This window comes from Notolepis coatsorum, assembly GCF_963971535.1.
Source record: "Notolepis coatsorum genome assembly, chromosome: 14".
Taxonomy (NCBI): domain Eukaryota; kingdom Metazoa; phylum Chordata; class Actinopteri; order Aulopiformes; family Paralepididae; genus Notolepis; species Notolepis coatsorum.
Genome location: NC_140178.1, coordinates 48,414,941 through 48,432,740, shown reverse-complemented (window position 1 = coordinate 48,432,740; position 17,800 = coordinate 48,414,941). Strand labels below are relative to the sequence as shown.

At 41.7% G+C, this 17,800-nt stretch overlaps 1 protein-coding gene across 4 annotated transcripts in view; it reads right to left on the bottom strand.

Annotated features, from left to right (window-relative positions):
• The window catches only part of ep300b (EP300 lysine acetyltransferase b), a 155,494-nt gene that overhangs the window by 114,926 nt on the left and 22,768 nt on the right, over window positions 1-17,800 (bottom strand). For all 4 annotated transcript variants that reach the window (XM_084328213.1, XM_084328214.1, XM_084328215.1 and 1 more), the window contains exons 3-5: window positions 17,067-17,249; window positions 13,048-13,339; window positions 5,764-5,877 (exon numbers count right to left, since the gene is read on the bottom strand). In XM_084328213.1, coding sequence (XP_084184339.1) covers window positions 5,764-5,877; window positions 13,048-13,339; window positions 17,067-17,249 — 589 coding nt within the window. The remainder of the gene's footprint in view (window positions 1-5,763; window positions 5,878-13,047; window positions 13,340-17,066; window positions 17,250-17,800) is intronic.

Genomic DNA, 17,800 nt, shown 5'->3' with positions numbered 1-17,800 from the left:
CTAAATCAATTTATTTTCTCTTTCTCTACACTGACTGAGGCAACTGACTGAGATTTGATGCTCTCACACACACAGTATTACTCTGACAATAAAGGTGTTTCAATATTGTTATTGTTTTGTTACCTGTTGATCTAATGTGCCTATTGTTAAAATTAATTATTTCAAATAAAAATTAAATTATTTATTTATTTGAATAGTGTTTTTATGGCAATAACAACTATACCGTAATTACAACTATAGGCGTAGACCAGGGTTTAACCCCTGATTGTCAAGAGAGAGGGGAGATGAGGAAGATGGTGCTGATGGGGAGTGAAGATGAGCTGGAGGACTGATCATACAGTATATACCCCACACACACAAATGCACACACACACTGTGTTTAAGTTATTAAATCATAATAATTGTCCAAATCTCTTGTCGGTAATTATAACTTTTTTGAATAGGCCTTTATTTTCACGAGTACATTTCGGACAAGTAAATTTAGCTTTCGGATAGAGTTGTTCAGATACCAGTATCGGAAATGCCTCCGATACTGCCTAAAATGCTGGTATCGGTATCGGCGAGTACCCTCTAATTCTGGGCTCCGATACCATATGACATAATTTATCAACAACACTGCGGTCTGCTGAGTGAGCATTATAAAACAAACGTGTTTTAATCGACCGTGAATTAAAGTGTCAATGCCATTTGTCATTTTAACAGCAGATACTTTCTTAAATGCCATCTTCCCGAGAGGGGTGTTGACAGGGAGCTCTGATGGGTTCGCGTGCTGGTGTTATTAGTAGGGGTGGGAATCACCAGTTTCATCACGATACGATATCGATTCTTTGGACAACGATACGATATTTTCCGATATCACAAAGTCTGCCACGATACGATACGATTCGATTCGATTCAGGTACCTGCGATCGATATGAGACGATATTATATGCCCATTTAACACAATCAGTAACATTTAAATCAACACAAAAAAAAGGCAATGGAAATATCATTTGACATTTTTATTTTTGATCTCTTCCAGACATTTAAATGAAAAACAATCTATTTTTTTTTCTCGATATTAATATCCTATCACAGCACTGTATTTTGGCTGGAAAAGGCATATTGGGAGTCAGAAGGTGCAGTACCGGCCAGATCGTGTTAGTGGGGCTATCTCGAGAATGCAGTAACCCCCCCTCCTTCCCAGTCCCTAGTGGACCTCTGCTGTTCTCTATCGCTCTATCAGCTTAGCTTAGTTAGCTCACGCTAACGCAACGTTAATATATTTAACGCGACGTGGGCATAAAGGAATGGCAAGGATGGAAAGCATGTTAGATGCATTTGACCCCTTGTGGGGGAAAAAACAACAGGCACTTATTTTGGGCAAAATAGGCGGACTCTGAAGCAATGCTGTCTAACGTCTACACACGCTGAGCTGCGCTGAGCTACTGTTGTTGCAGCCGGGCGGATATGCTCACGAGGGGATTTTCAAAATAAGAGTATCGCAATCGATCTTTTTACGTTGCATTGATCCTATTTGATAATTGATAATAGATCGATATATCGATCTGGATCAATGTATCGTCCCACCCCTAGTTATTAGCATTAGCTGAAGCGCTAACCGAAAGCTAGTTTTAGCTTTAACGTTACCTTGGCTAAAGTTGGGGCTATTCATAATCCAGCAATAATGGCTGCAGACCTGCAAGCAAAGTACAGCGAGTTGGCACAGAGTATTCCAAGGTAAATCGCCTTTTCACCAGTAACTTTATATTGCCTTGTTTCCATCTAAAGTTAGCTCATGCTAACCTAGCTCACGCTAACGTGGTCACTGATCGACCTCTCGCACACAATTAATGACATGCAACAGCCATATCGGTGACAATGTTTAGCTTTTAGTGCCAAATGATAAGAGTCTGAGGCGGAGTCTCAAAAGAGAATGTTGAATATTTATTGTGCAAAAATCACAACAGCCTCTGCTACAAACTGAAGTTACCGGAGCCTTCTGGAGTGCAACAACATAACGTCCGTGCGGAATCAATGTCCAAACAACCGTTCCGTGGGTGAACTCATTGAGATAGTTGTCAATTAATGATACCAATACTAATCTATACAATCACCCGTTGTTGAATAAATACCATTACTTTATAGTTATTACTAAAAAAAAACAGTATATATAAAACAGTAGCTGTAAAAAAAACATAATATCTCGTGTTTCGCCTGCAACGCTTGAGCGCCAAAAACGAGATCTCGTTTTTAGATCCGTTGATCTTTTTCCTTTGATCCCCGTTAACTTCTAAACACTCCCTGGGTCTCCCTGGCACAGCTGCCAACATTGGAATCCCGCCAGGTGGCAGTATTGCCTACCTTTTGAACTGGAGATATCACTTGTCTTCCAGTACTGACTTACCTCCGGCTGCTTCCGCCTAGGAGTGGATCACAACATAGCAATCGGTGGAAGATTTGGTGCCTCAGAGCTATTCTTTCCCGTATGGTAGCCATGCCCAATATACACAAGTAATTGCGATCGCCATGGGATTGACTGGGAATTATTCATTATGGAGTAGCTTCTGACTGAAGTAAGGTCCATCTTAGATAACCTGCTGGTATTTATTTTTTTACCTAAAACATGCTTCTGTACCGATCACAGTGTCGTTTACCGGACGTAAAACATGATTTTGGTAACGATCGCAGTTTCGAGTTAAAACGACCCCACCCCCCCCCCCCCCTCCTGATGATTTTGTGAAGACACATATGTATATGGTATATACCTTTGATTTGGAAGTATTTAGAGTTCCAGGCGAGCAACACGAACGATTTGGGTATAATGCATATAACTAGTCTTATCTCGCAATCTATGAAAAAAGACTGGATTATTTTGGAAAGGGGCGATGTTTAGCATGGAATAGCGCACAAACTACAGTATATAGAAATGAACTGGTTAGTAAGTCTTGGACTATGAACAATGCCTGTCAAATGAGCCATACTATTGTCTCCATAGCTATAATACAGAACACATGATGGGTCCGCAAACATCTCTAAAATGGTCAATAACGCTGGCGCCATTGAGTAGAGATAGGAAAACAGCGTGGCAGTCAATGAGTTAACAGGCACCCAGAAAAGTGGAATTTTTTTCTTTTACTTGAACTTGAGGACTGCAAAGCTTAGTTTTATACTTTATATTTATAGCACATGCATAAGCCTGGTCTCTTTTGAAAGATGACATTCTGAAGTTACTAATGCAAAAAAGGAAATTCACTTGTAGTGCTAATGAAATAAAGTAACAGAGGTCTGAAATTGAGTTGAACTTGAACTTGTGTACTCACATTTCTCTGTAGCAGTTGCAATAAAAAATATAAATATTATAAAAGATATATGTATAAGCTGGAAAACACCGCGGATCCATAGCCTGAAGTCTTATGTAGTACAGGTCCAAATTTGATAAAAATCTGTTCAGAAATGAGTCTTTGGGAGAGATCCGGGTAAACTGTGTGCCAAAAAAAACATCCACGGCAATTCATTCTCAAGTGTGATTGACTTCTGGTTTTCGCTAGTCAACTTTCACCTAGATACCTTATTCACTATTGTACAGTATATGCTATCATAATTATATGGGTAGACTATAGTTTGAGATAGTAATCATTAGGGCTGGGCGATATGGCCTAAATATGATATCACGATATTTTCTGACCTTTCGGCGATACACGATACGCATCACGATGTTTTTCTTTTTTTCCCCAAACAATTCATTATGAGGCTTACCAAGACAGTATTTGAGTTTGCAAGCTAACATTAAAGACAAAATAAAATACCCATGCATTTAGCATTTTTATATTATATATTAGATTTAGATTATTGGATTATTAGATTATATATTGCATATATTTAGCAATGAGATATTATATGATTTAGATATGAAATATGATGAATTGAAAATGGGGGACCCTGATGTAAACAAGACGAAAGTCTTTCGCTGGTCTGCATCCCCTTAACAATTGTATGTATTGAGCTGTACTGTACCCTTTCTGCAATATGTTAATAAAGTTTTAAATCAATCAATAGGATTTTAGCATTTTTATGAAACTACTGTATATTTGTATGTCTCTAAATGTTTTGATGAATTGAAAATGGAGGACCCTTATGTAAAAAAGCCGAAAGTCTTTTTCTGGTCTTCATCCTCCAGTCAGTCCACTGTTGTTGTATTGAGCTGTACTGTATTGTACCCATTCTGCAATCGTTAATAACGTTCATTCATTCAATCATTCAGCCGGCAACAGAATAATTTTGATTGACAGTCGAGTCTGCCAATTACGTCACACCGCTTGTACCCGCCCTGCTGTTCTTAGCACCAATCGGCAAGCAGCGCTATTCTTTTTTTACTTCCTGAATGCCCTCCTTGATTTTAACGAGAGCTCAGCTCAACGACAACAACAGCTCACCGCAGCCGACGAGTGATTACTAGCGCACCGCAGCATGACAACGAGGCATAATGATTTTACTGCAACAAATGTTATAATAAAAGCCTTTCCATACATCTGTCTGATTGAAAACTTTATTAACAGACCGCAGAATGGGCACGCACAACTCGGCACGGACTGAGATATGAACAGTAACGCTTGCTATCTATGTCGTCATCGGACGTTGCTATGTTTGGGTAAATACGCTGATGTGTAACTATATAACGTGTAACTATATAATGTTGATGCCACAAAACGAATGCCTTTGTTAATCATAAGTACTAACTAACTTTGATGCAGTAGTGTGTGTGTGGGAGCGGCGTTGTTCAAAAGTTTGAACGGGGTGGACCAGATTGACGCGACACAATCCTCTTGGGCAAAACATCACGATATCCACGATACGTTAAAAAAGTGTATCGTTAATGAACTGTACCCGATATTTATATAATATCGTCATATCGCCCAGCCCTAGTAATCATACAGTAACGGTAACAACCTAACGGTAGGAAGGGGAAGTGTAGCCTACCTTAGTTAAGCTATTGCTTTTGCTATAGATTTGTTTCAGTTTAGTTGTAGTGTCCTATAGACTGTTTCACTGAAACTATGTTGCTTAGATAGTGTTAGTAACGTTAGCAGTCCATGTGGGGTATCATTGGAAAGCTACATTCATTGGCTACAACGCTGACCAATCATTTTCGCCATCAGCGGATGATTGACAGTTCTGGAGCGCCGGGAGTCCTCTTTACGCGCCACGTAAAAAGACGCTCGCCTGACATATCGTCATGTAACTCGAGAACCGAGGCACGGATTTGGTCGAGTGAGGTGGCGTTCAAACGGCAACAAATACATCTTTAATTCTGCCATTTATATGTTTAAAAGCGGTAAGAAATTCAGCCCGAGGCACTAGACCCTCGCAAAGTGCCGTGATTTTGTGCGTTCCATCGGCGGGCACGTCGGCCCGAATACGGGCCGTTGCATGTTAAGAGGCTATCAGCAAGACATTGTTTTATATGAAAGGTTAGTCTACGTTAATCAACACACCCACTCGCTGTGTGAATTCTGTAAACAATGATCTGCTTGTATTCACACATGGGTTCAGTTGGTCAATTGTACAGACTTAGGACTTGGGTGCTGAGAGTAAACTCCATGCAGAATCATTTGAACATTTGCATTCGCACATACGACCACAAAAGATGAATGTGCATATAAGGTCAGGAGTCCAGTGCATGTGTGAAAGAGACTACACACACACCTCAATGACTCTCTCACACACACAGACCTCAATCTCTTACACACAATATCTCGTTCTCAAACACACACAGAGGCTCACCCTGCTGGTTTCTCTTGTCTCCAGCGTTCTTTAGTGGCAGGCAGACGGGACAATCATGTCTCGTACAGTTCTTCCAGTGGGAGATGATCTGTCTGGAGGAGGCACAGTGGGCCACTAGAGAGAGAGAGAGATAGAGAATGTTAAACAATGGGAGGAGAGGGAAGGGAGGAGATGGAGACAGAGGGGGGGGTGCTGAAGACAGTAGTAAGAAGGGGTGAGAGGAGTGTTGGAGAATGAGTATATATGTGTGTGTGTGTGTGTGTGTGTGTGTGTGTGAGAGTGAGTGAGTGAGTGAGTGAGTGAGTGAGTGAGTGAGTGAGTGAGTGAGTGAGTGAGTGAGTGAGTGAGTGAGTGAGTGAGTGAGTGAGTGAGTGAGTGAATGAGTGAGTGAGAGATGGAGAGATGGAGAGATGGAGAGATGGAGTGTTGGACTGAACACTCAAGAGATCCGGCCGACATTACCGTCTTTCAGAGGCCGTAGCAGACAGTGTTAAAGCTAGAGTACTGGTATCATATGAAATGGGAAGGAGGCAAAATAAATGCTCCAAAGTTAGGCTAAAAGTTTTCTTGACTATCCATCTTAAAACTAACAAACGACTGGGCAATCTGATAAATACAATACATACTAGGGCTGACCCCTATTAATCGATTAGTCGACTAATCGGTCGAAAGGAGCCGTAGTCGACTGGCCAACCTCTTAGTCGAATATAATAAAAAAAGAAAATAAAAAGAAAAGTATTAATATTATTATTATATTTTTTTATCATTCTTTCCAAAAGAAAATAGGCCTAGAAGCGTGGCTAACGCTAATGGCACGCATACCAGAGGCTAACTGCCTATGAAAACAGGCACAGAGACACTGAAAGAGGATTTCACCCATCTAATGAACACACTAGACTAGACATAAAGATGTATCCATCAGTGGACCAATTGCATGCTTTTGCAGAGGACAAGAAGCCTTCAGTCGACTCCTTCAGACATTAAGCACCCCCCACAGCCCAAATGGAATGATAACAAAAAAAATAAAAAAAACGTTTAAAAATATTATTTATTTTTATTTAAAAAAAATGTAAGTCGACCAATAGTCGACTAACGGCAAATTTTGGCCAATCCTAGTCGACCATCCAAATCCTTAGTCGGGGACAGCCCTAATACATACTATAGATATCTAAAACAATGTGAACTAATAGAGCACTGTTTTTGCTATGAGTTTGTTGTGTGGTGTTTCTTCCCTCGGCTCCTTGCTCTAAAAGGCATCAACTGAAGGGACTCTTGATGGCCTGATGGTACCAGATTATATCTGGACTATGTACACAAAGCCATGTAAAAAGACTGTCTATTATAGATATATTTCTCAATCTCTGATTTAATATGTCTATGTCCAACACTGGTAAGAGACACAAAGGAGTGACTGGTTGTCTTGTTTTTATTTATTATTATTTTTTTTTTTTTTGGGGAGGGGGAGTGTATATATATTTTTTTGTCATCGTGATGTCTTGATTTTGTCTGCTCTGTCTGCTTTGTTTGTATCGGTGTTAAAACATTGAATAAAAATAATATTAAGAACGTTTTGTGAGGGAAATGCTGGCATGGCCATTTTCAAAGGGGTCCCTTGACCTCGCACCTCAAGATATCAGAATGAAGGGGTAACCACGAGTCTCCCCTTTATAGACATGCCCACTTTATACTAATCCCATGCCGTTTCGCAACCATTTCCCCCCATTGTAAAAAGTGTGTATATGACCATTTCTGCATACTTGGGTCCCTAAGAAGTCTTGGAATTGCATAGATCGGGTCTGACTGGAAAGCCGAGACTCTGAAATAGCCATGTAATTCTTTCTGAGCAATTTATAGTGCTTGCCATCCAATTGCTGAAAAAGCTATTCTTACATAGATTTCCAAATGTCAACGTTTTTTTTTAATACCAAATCACAGGGTGAATTTTTCCATGTTGCTCCTCAAGATCTTGGTGTCTTAAAGGAACACGCCAACTTTTTGGGAAATTAGCTTATTTGCCATCTACCCTGGAGTTAGACAAGCAGATACATAGCCTTTTCTTCTCTGTGTAATGCATTAGGCTTAGGGAACGGCCGCAACGTTAGCCTAGCTTAGCGTCATTCACTGGAAGTAGCGTAGTAGTAGAGTATATATCTGCTTAGAAAAGGAAAATGTCAAATTTTATTTTGTATTTCTCCACATGGTAAATACACAGGTCACAACATGTTTATAGCAACGTTTTAGAGTTGTATTTCGTGACTGTTGGGAACTAGGCTACACTGGCACACCTACTTAAAAAAGCAGCCATTACTTCCAGTTAGGGCTGTCCCCGACTAAGGATTTGGATGGTCGACTACGATTGGCAAAAATGTGCCGTTAGTCGACTATTGGTCGACAAAAAAACGTATAATATTTTTACATTACATTTTTTTTTTATTATAATTTTTTTTTTTTTTTACTAATCGACTAATAGGGGTCAGCCCTACTTCCAGTGAATGACGCTAAGCTAGGCTAACGGTGCGGCCGTTCCCTAAGCCTAATGCATGCAGAGAATAAAAGGGTATGCATCTGCTTGTCTAACTCCAGGGTTAGGGTCTGAGCTCGAAAAGGGCAAATACCGCCGCCTATCGCCTCCCGGATGGTAATGCACATCATTGGATTGGATTGAGTGGCCATGTGCATCAGAAAAATACTCCGGTCCAGGGTTTCCCCATCTCTGGCAAGCAGTGTCTGTTACCACATTCACTGGGGAGGCTCGGAGCAGCTTTCGATTATGTGTTTCGGACTATAACGTTGGGTCCAGCGTTTCCGTTAGCCGGTAATTACCGGTATTTGACCGGCAAAATCTGTTGAAGTCCGACATATTTAATCTCTCCGGTCATAGTGTCCGGTGAAAATAGTTCCCTCTGGGCACAGTTTGATTATTTGAATTGTATTTGGATGGGCTGGAGTTGGGTGGCCTATGCGATGAACGAAACAATCATTGCGTTTGTTGTCGTTGCTTCGCTCAGCGAGAGCTTGCTGCTGGATTTGCGGAAGGCATGCAGCTGCAGACCCACAGAACCCACCAGCTTTGCTGGCACAGTGCGGTCCCCAGACCTGGAAAGCTGCTCTGCGGGTCTGCAGCTGGATGCTTCTTGCAAACTAACTGCGGCCGGCTCGCGCTGATAACAGCTTTCATTGTTGGACCGGCTGCTTGGTGGAGCAACGATGAAACGAATGTAATGAATCGTTCGTCGCATGGGCTATTTAATTTTGGCCTGTTTTGGTACGGTTCGGGTGGTCAAGTTGTGCTTGGAGGGAGTTGTTTTCACCGGACATTATGACCAGCACCAAGTCGTTGGGAGGTGGAGATATACATCACGCAAACCCACGATAATGTTGCCGTCTCTCTCTGCAAAATTTCTCAGTTCTTCGCTTGATATAATTAATACAAATGTCCAATATAACGGAATTCGTTAGCTCATAAAAATTTGATTATAACAGACTGCTGTTTAGTGTCGGACCGACTGCCCACATACGCGGTCTTATTTTATTTCAAGTCAGCAGCAGCACGGAGTATCGAGGGACTTATTTTATTTGGAATATATTAATGACTGTATACGCAAAAGTAGCCTCGTTTTAAGTAATAATATTATAAATCTACATGCCTTGAGGATGACATTCTTTATATAGCCTGCCTATCAATTGTTTTAAAGCTCAATAAACTATGACCGGAATTAATCTCATTTGTCCGGTAGATTGAAATCTTGCAGGTCACGGAGACCGGCAACAATTTTTTCTAACGGAAACCCTGGTTGGGTCAATAAACGCGATCAATATTTGGAATGGCGATCAGGAATTGGAATAATCTTTTTGCAGAACATCTGATGCGAGGTAAGGACTCTATTTTACCAGTATTGGGTTAATCAGATGTTTTTTTCATAGCAATCACAACGTGTCTGTTTGCGTGTGTGTGCGTGTATGATGTTAGCGCTGACCAGGTCATGGATAATAGATTTTTCAGCCCGCTTCTCTAGCGTGCATAAGTACACATATACTATCGATAATCTAGCGATTTGAAAACGATTCATAAATCAGCCGAAAAATGACAATGTGTTTTGTGTATTCCACTAAAGGGCTATTATCGCGGAATTTCTCTGAAATTACTAGAACTCTCAGAAACTATACGCATATTCAAAACGGTATAAAACGGAAATGTACCAATGAAAAAACTATCCGTTTCGTACATGTTGACTGCAAGCAAGTCATTGATAAGCCAATCGCCTAGGTCCATTTCCGGTTTGTATGGCGCAATAAACGCCAAAATCATATCGATTATTACGTTTAGAAAGCGATCCATATGTACTATAGTGTCTGTCTGGAGTCCCGTAAAGAGATGTGACTGCCGGAGGACTTTCCTCGATGCACCGATGGCACTTCCGGTTTTTGCGAGAGTGTAACTCGCCCGACCATCCACCAGTATTGAGCCATTGCAGTCACTTCTAGGGTCCAGCTAGGGCATCGGGGGTTGGGTGGATGAATTATTAAAAATTAAATATTGATCTCAAAAACGCTGTACAGCGATCTTGGCAGACAACGCATCGCGGGCAATAACGCTGGAAAGCGATTTTGGCGACCAATGTGTTAATAACGCACCCTTGGGTAGTGAGGTTTTGACCTGCCTTAGTCCCTAAATCAAACACACCCACACTTTACTCAGTTTGGTTGTTGCTCCATGTAACTACCGTAATTTTCGGACTATAAGCCGCGCCTTTCCCCCCCATTTTTCGACCCTGCGGCTTATATGTGACTCGACGTGACCAAACCCGAAAATGTAAAAATCTAAATATTGCTTTTTTGACTGCATTGAAATGTTATTTATCTGTTCCCTCATTTGCTAAACTTAATACAACTTGTACATGAGTTAATTCTTGTTATTACATGGCGTTTTCACATTCGCCGAAATGCTTGCTTGTGATTAGTCAATAGCGCGCGTCAGAGGTCAGTTATCAGACAATAAGGTATATTGTTAGTAAGTTAGCCATGTAATAAGCGGGATAATGTATAGCTATACTCGATCATTGTCGCAAAATAATTGAGCTTCACTGACGTTTAAAACACCTCGCCGAGGCGGCTCGGTATTTTAAACTCCATGTCGGTCAATTATTTTGCGACAATGACCTCGTAGCTATACATTATCCCTTACTTATTTGTCCGACAGTATTGTGTCCCAATGCTAATTACATATGGTAATTAAACATTAAAACACCTGCGGCTTACAGTCCAGTGCGGCTTATATATGTACACATCATTCAATTTAGCTGCTGCGGCTTATATTCAGGTGCGGCTTATAGTGCGAAAATTACGGTATATGAGATTCCAGACTCAAGATTGTGATAATATTCCCCAATATAGTGTGGATGTAGTTGAATTATTTTGAAAGTAGTTCAGATTTAGTTTAACTACTTTTTATTGTGAAGTAACTAGTTGTTTGGTAAAACTACAGTTTTAGAGTAGTTTCTCGACTGCGACAGTCCGATCCTACCTGGAAGGACTAGGTGGGCGAGGTTTGCCACAGTGGACAAGACATTGCACGTTAAAGGGTTTTAGACTATGTTTAAGTCAATTTAGTGTACTTTTCTGTGATTTACAACGTTACATGGCGATGTCTGAATTGTCCTGAGTGAACCCACCCATCTTACTTAAAAGCAGGTAAAATCGAACTAAGTAGCAGGGAGAGAATTCATTAAGACGCTAAAGACCAACTGGAAGGATAACTAATATAACTTTTCACAGTGGCCATTTTGATGCGTCATTGAGTGTCATAGCAGAGTTACCGCAAGTGTTACTAGTGACATTAATTGGTTCCATTCCATTTAGGACTACACGTCGGTACTACCGTGTATCGATTCACGTGAGATCCAACGGTCCAATTTTCGGTACAATGCGGGGGAAAAAAATCAGATGACGTCACATTTTTCAAACTCTCTTTGGGTGTTTGCAATTCATGGGGACTGGGGAGTATATGTCTCTGATATCTATCTTGGTAGTGGGCAGGTTGTTAGAAAGTGTAGCTCAGTTTCCACATCTGCTCTGTCTGACATGGCTGTTAGCCTAGCCACGGAGCATCTTTAGAGGAGAGGAGATTGAATCCGGGACACAATGGGACACTGGCTCTGTTCATGGTCACGAATGGATTCCAGCTTCATTTATTTACTACAGATGACAAACGTGTTGTTTCTGTTTTTCTTTTTTACATACTTGCGCCACACGGAACAACTGATCACTACAGCCCAACATCATATTACTGTAGCCAGTCTCTTGAAACACTACTGTCTATCTCCAAACTTCCACTCCTCTCGAAACGTTCTTTTGCTATGTGCTCGCACTGCCTCTGTGGGTTTTATTTTTAGCGGTCGGCTTACTCCTTTCATAGTTTCACATATTTGTAACCTGTATAAAGTTCTTAAGCTAACGTTAGCTAAGCTAATCGTCGGACATAACGTTAGCTCCTAGGGCTACAGTGCAAGCCGGCACAACTCAGAGTCGGGACAGAAGAGTAGAGGATGTGACGTTGGTAAACAAGCGCCACACACACCGCAGAGCGGGTCTTCTCCAAAGCGGGGGAGGAGCAAAAATAACTGCTAGAATACTCAATCAGCAGCAGAGTAGTTCATTGCTGCTAGATTGTCTGTTTGTTTAATCAGTTGTAAAATACTTTACATCAGTAAGATGTAAATAATAATAATGTAATAATACATTATTTATTTATTAAATATTAAGTTTGGATTTTTTTTTTTACAACTGAGGTAGGTAGATACAATTTTTAGAGACTAAAGTACCGAAAAAAGGTACCGTTGGGTACCGGTATCGATTCACAGGTACCGGTATCGGTTCAAATGTGAAAGGTACCCATCCCTACACGTAATACAGTTGTAGTGTGTAGTTCCATAGTAAGTATTTATAGGCATGTTGGACTATCTTCTGGCCCACTGGCAATGAGAGTGGGTTTCTTCATTGAGCGCTTATCTTTATCATTAGGGCACAAGTATCTTGTGTTTTATAATAAATGCTTGGAGGACAAGATGGGTAAGGTTTACCGACTAGGACAGTATGATCGTACTTGGAGTAGCTGATGGGGTCGGGTTGTGTAATTGCAAATTAACGTCTAATGTTTACACTCCCAATATACCATAATATCAACTAGGCGCATCATGCAGCTAGCTTCTCAGGTGATGTAACCACCAGCCGTGCGCGTCACAGTCAGCCGGCACGCTGTAATTCCACCAGAACCGCCAGACTCACCCTGACAAGCCTTGCCGGCCTGGCAGTGGGTCATGTGGTTGAGCACGTTCTTCATGGTGCGACAGTGAGGCAGGTTACACTGCCGCACCTCCCCGTTGGCCTGCTCCCGTCGCTGGCACTTGTGCGCGTGGAGCAGGAGCACCAGCTGCTGCTGGATCAGCTTCCGCTTCTCGGGGTCGGCCGTTGGGGGCGCCGCGCCGGGACCCGCCCCTACGGCGCCGAGGCCAACCTGGGCCCCGCCCATACCCGCCGCCGGCCCGCCCAACGCCGAGGGCTGCTGCTGCTGGGAGGCCTGGGGATGGGAAAAGAGTAGGAGTGTAATTGCAATGTTTAGCACCTGAACACTTAGGACTCTGGAGTCCGTTTGAGGAAAACATTAACCCGCCTTCAGTATCGACAACATTTCAAGTCCAAAGACCCGTTATTACACACATACACATCAGAGCATACAATATTAAACAGTGGATGGTTATAATTTTATCGGGCAGTTCTAGGGTGCATTCCTCACAAGGATCTTTGCATTAAGATGATCTTAGTGGTATTATCTAGTTGACAGAGGAACTGTACACCAAGATGCTTGTTGAGCCACAGCCCTGAGCGGGACATGCTCATCTGACGTGTCTCAACACACAGGAGGACACAATAAATGAACAGAGAGTGCCGACGCTTTGCACACTACGAGAGTTGGAAGCTGCCGTAGAGTGTGCGGTTATACCAGAAGCAATTGAAGAGGCCCCCACTGTGAAGGAACAGTGAACTAATGCTATACAACAAATTAGCTTGGCGTCACGACAGTAACAAACATACTTGTGGGTAGGTGTTCACAATACACTCAGGACAAGATTCAATACATGAGTATTGGGTTCACTCAGATTCAATATAATCACCATTCAATATTCTTAACAAAGGTTAAATTAAGAAGATTTGATAGAAAAGATTTGTTTAATTTTAAAAGCATAAAATAAGCTAAATGTAATTTTCCTTATATTTCCATTTCTTATGAAATTGTAAACAAAATGTAGTGACATGTTATAGCCTAAATAATGTAGTGACATGTTATAGCCTAATGTAGTGACATGTTATAGCCTAATGTAGTGACATGTTATAGCCTAATGTAGTGACATGTTAACTTATAGCCTAATCATGTAGTCATAAATGTCAACAAACAAAAGGTTGTGCCGAGTCTGACATTCTGAGTTTTGGTGATATAATTAAAGAACCATGTGCCGATATTACCGGACAAATGGCTTGAAAATAAGATGGTCATATCAACTACCAAAGCACACAGAAACGGAGCGAGAAAGGGAGCAATATGCGATACCATATGTAACTCCAGAGGCAGAGAGCACCCAGCCTACGGTAGGAGGGCTAGAAAACCATTTCACTTCACTTACAATTTCATGTTAGCTAGTGATTCATAGGTTATGCATCTGTAAAACCGGTTTCATCTGACGCTGTTGCGCTGATGATGGGCTAATTAAGGCATTGCATGCAGACCTCAAACAGCAGTTTTTGGAAATTTCTATAGCTCAAGTTGGTTAGCTTAGAGCCAACTTGTGCTTCAAATTTCTACTAGGGATGTTCGATATTGGCTTTTTTACCGATACCGATATTGTCCAACTCTTAATTTCCGATACCGATATCAACAGATACCGATATATGCAGGGTTCCCCCCCCCAAAATACGGAATAATTTCAGGTAATTAACATTACTTATTACATGGCGTTTTAACATTCGCCGAAATGCTTGATTGTGATTGGTCAATAGCGCTCGTCAGAGGTCCGTTATTACTCGATAACGGACCTCTGCCGAGCAATAATGAACGCTGTTCGCAGCTGTAGCAATCAAGCCCACTGACACACACTGCATCAGTGCAGCCAATCAGACACATTTGATCTCGTCTTGTCGATGGTGTAAAATGAATTAGGTATATTGTTAGTAAGTTAGCCATGTAATAAGCGGGATAATGTATAGCCTATACTCGGTCATTGTCGCAAAATAATTGACCTTCACTGACGTTTATAACACCTCGGCGAGGCGCCTCAGTATTCTAAACTCTGTGTCGGTAAATCTTTTTGCGACAATGACCTCGTAGCTACATTATCCCTTACATATCTCTTGTTGTGGAATTAACACAACATTATGCATACTTTTGACAATAAATAAAATCAGAATTTGTTCTTACTTGCTTGCCTGGGTAAATAAAGGTTAAATAAATGTTAAAAAAAAAGTTTTTTTTTTTTTTTTTTTTTTTTTACAGATACCGATCATTTCCGATATCACATTTTAATGCCAATATCGGCCGATAATATCGGACATCCCTAGTTTCTACACTTGCCAATGTTTTACTGTAGTTACATTTAGGATGTTTTCTATCCAGAAGTATTGTCAAGTCCTTTGTTTACTTACAAAGATTATTTGGTCTTTTTTACAGACCAAATAGACACCCAGTCCATAGAAAACAGCTGACAAATACTAGGTCCATATGATACAGCTGAGAAATACTAGGTCCATATTTTTTTTATTTGTCATCACTCACCAGTGAAAAATCCAATAGTAGATGGTGCAATGCCATAGGGTTATGCTTACATAGTAGGGGTGGGAATCACCAGTTTCATCACGATACGATACGATATCGATTCTTTAGACAACGATACAATATTTGCCGATATCACAAAGTCTGCCACGATACGATACGATTCGATTCAGGTGCCTGCGATCGATATGAGGCGATAGTATGTGCCCATTTAACACAGTCACATTTAGATCAACTAAAAAAAGGCTACGGAAATATCAATTGATGTTTTTATTTTTGAGCTCTTCCAGACATTTAAATGAAAAACAATCCATTGTTTTAATACAAATAGACCTCCTGTTCACTTTTTATATATTGAGCTTTAAACTTTAAGTAAAATGTTTTGGAACTCACAACACGCAAGCTAAAACCCCTTCCTCTCCCAAACTTCCTACAATTGTTTTATGTTGCATGATGCGTTGCATGAGGGCTGCAACGATTAGTCGACATATGAAAAATCGTCGACGAGATATTGTTGCGTCGATTAGTCATAAAAACAATTATATATATATTTTTTTGCACTACCTATCTTTGTGAAAGTGGCTTCTCAGCTCTGGTCCAGCCAGCTGAAGACTTCTTAGCTTAACATAACAGACCGACAGTAAGTTTGGGGGAACTAATGGGATAACTGGGGATGTTGTTTGGTCCGGACAAGAGTCTCAAAGCAACTCTGAGGTCATGCTCAATGTCCAATCTGTTCCTCTGCTCTGTCTTCAGCTGGACCAGAGCTGAGAAGCCACTTTCACAAAGATAGGTAGTGGGAAAAAAAAATATATATATATAATTGTTTTTTGATTAGTCGACTAATCGAAAAAATAAGACAGATTAGTCGACTACCAAAATAGTCATTAGTTGCAGCCCTCATGTTTAAATATCAACATTATCTGTCCATCCTCAGTAACACACACACACACAGAATGCCCCTCCCCCAGTCCCCCACAGAAAGGTAGACTGCCCCCGCCCCTCCTCCTTCCCCTCTGTTCTCTCTCACGGTTAGCTGCTTAGCTTAATTATCCCTTAGATATTCATTTAGATATTTAACGCGACGTGGGCATAAAGGAATGGCGACGATGCAATGCATGTTAGATGCATTTGACCCGTTGCGGGGAAAAAACTGCACAGACTTATATCAGGTCGCAAAATAGACGCTCTGTAGTGCTTTACAGCAGACGCAAACACTGCTGTAATGTCTACACAGAGTTTCACAATACTGGGCGCCGGCGGATATGACTCGCAGGATTTTCAAAATAAGAGTAACGCAATATGAATCGATCTTTTTACGTTGCATCGATCCTATTTGATTATTGATAATAGATCGATATATCGATCTGAATCGATGTATCGTCCCACCCCCTAAACGATTCCAAACTTAAGATAAAAATGTTCCCTCTATTGACTAAAATAAATGACAAAATCAAATCAAATATGGATCTGTGTGCCTCACCATCCCAGACATTCCTTGTCCTGGCGGTGTGTTCTTCTTGTCCATGTTGAACTGGGCGGCCAGGCTGTTGGGCAGGCCTGCCTTGTTCTGGAGCTGAGGGCCCAGCCCTGCTCCAGGCAGCCCCTGGCCGGAAGGCTGGCCGTACGGACCACCATAGGGGCCCGCATTGGCCATCATATTCATCTGGAGGGAGGAAGAGAGGGGTGGAGGAAAATAAAGAGGGGTGGAAGAAGACAGAGAGGAAGAGAGGGGTGGAGGAAGATTGAGAGGGGTGGCGGAAGATAAAGAGGGGTGTAGGAAGATAAAGAGGGGAGGGAGGAAGAGAGGGGTGGAGGAAGATAAAGAGGGGTGGAGGAAGATCGAGGGGAGGGGGAAGATCGAGGGGAGGGGGAAGATGGAGGGGAGGGGGAAGATCGAGGGGAGGGGGAAGATCGAGGGGAGGGAGGAAGATGGAGGGGAGGGAGGAAGATAAAGAGGGGAGGGGGAAGAGAGAGAGGGGTGGAGGAAGATAAAGAGGGGAGGGAAGAAGATAAAGAGGGGAGGGAAGAAGATAGAGGGGAGGGAGGAAGATAAAGAGGGGTGGAGGAAGATTGGAAGGGGAGGGAGGAAGGGGGGTGTGAAGGAAGATAGAGGAGGGAGGAAGATTGAGAGGGGTGGAGGAAGATTGGAAGGGGAGGGAGGAAGGGGGGTGTGAAGGAAGATAGAGGGGAGGGAGGAAGATTGAGAGGGGTGGC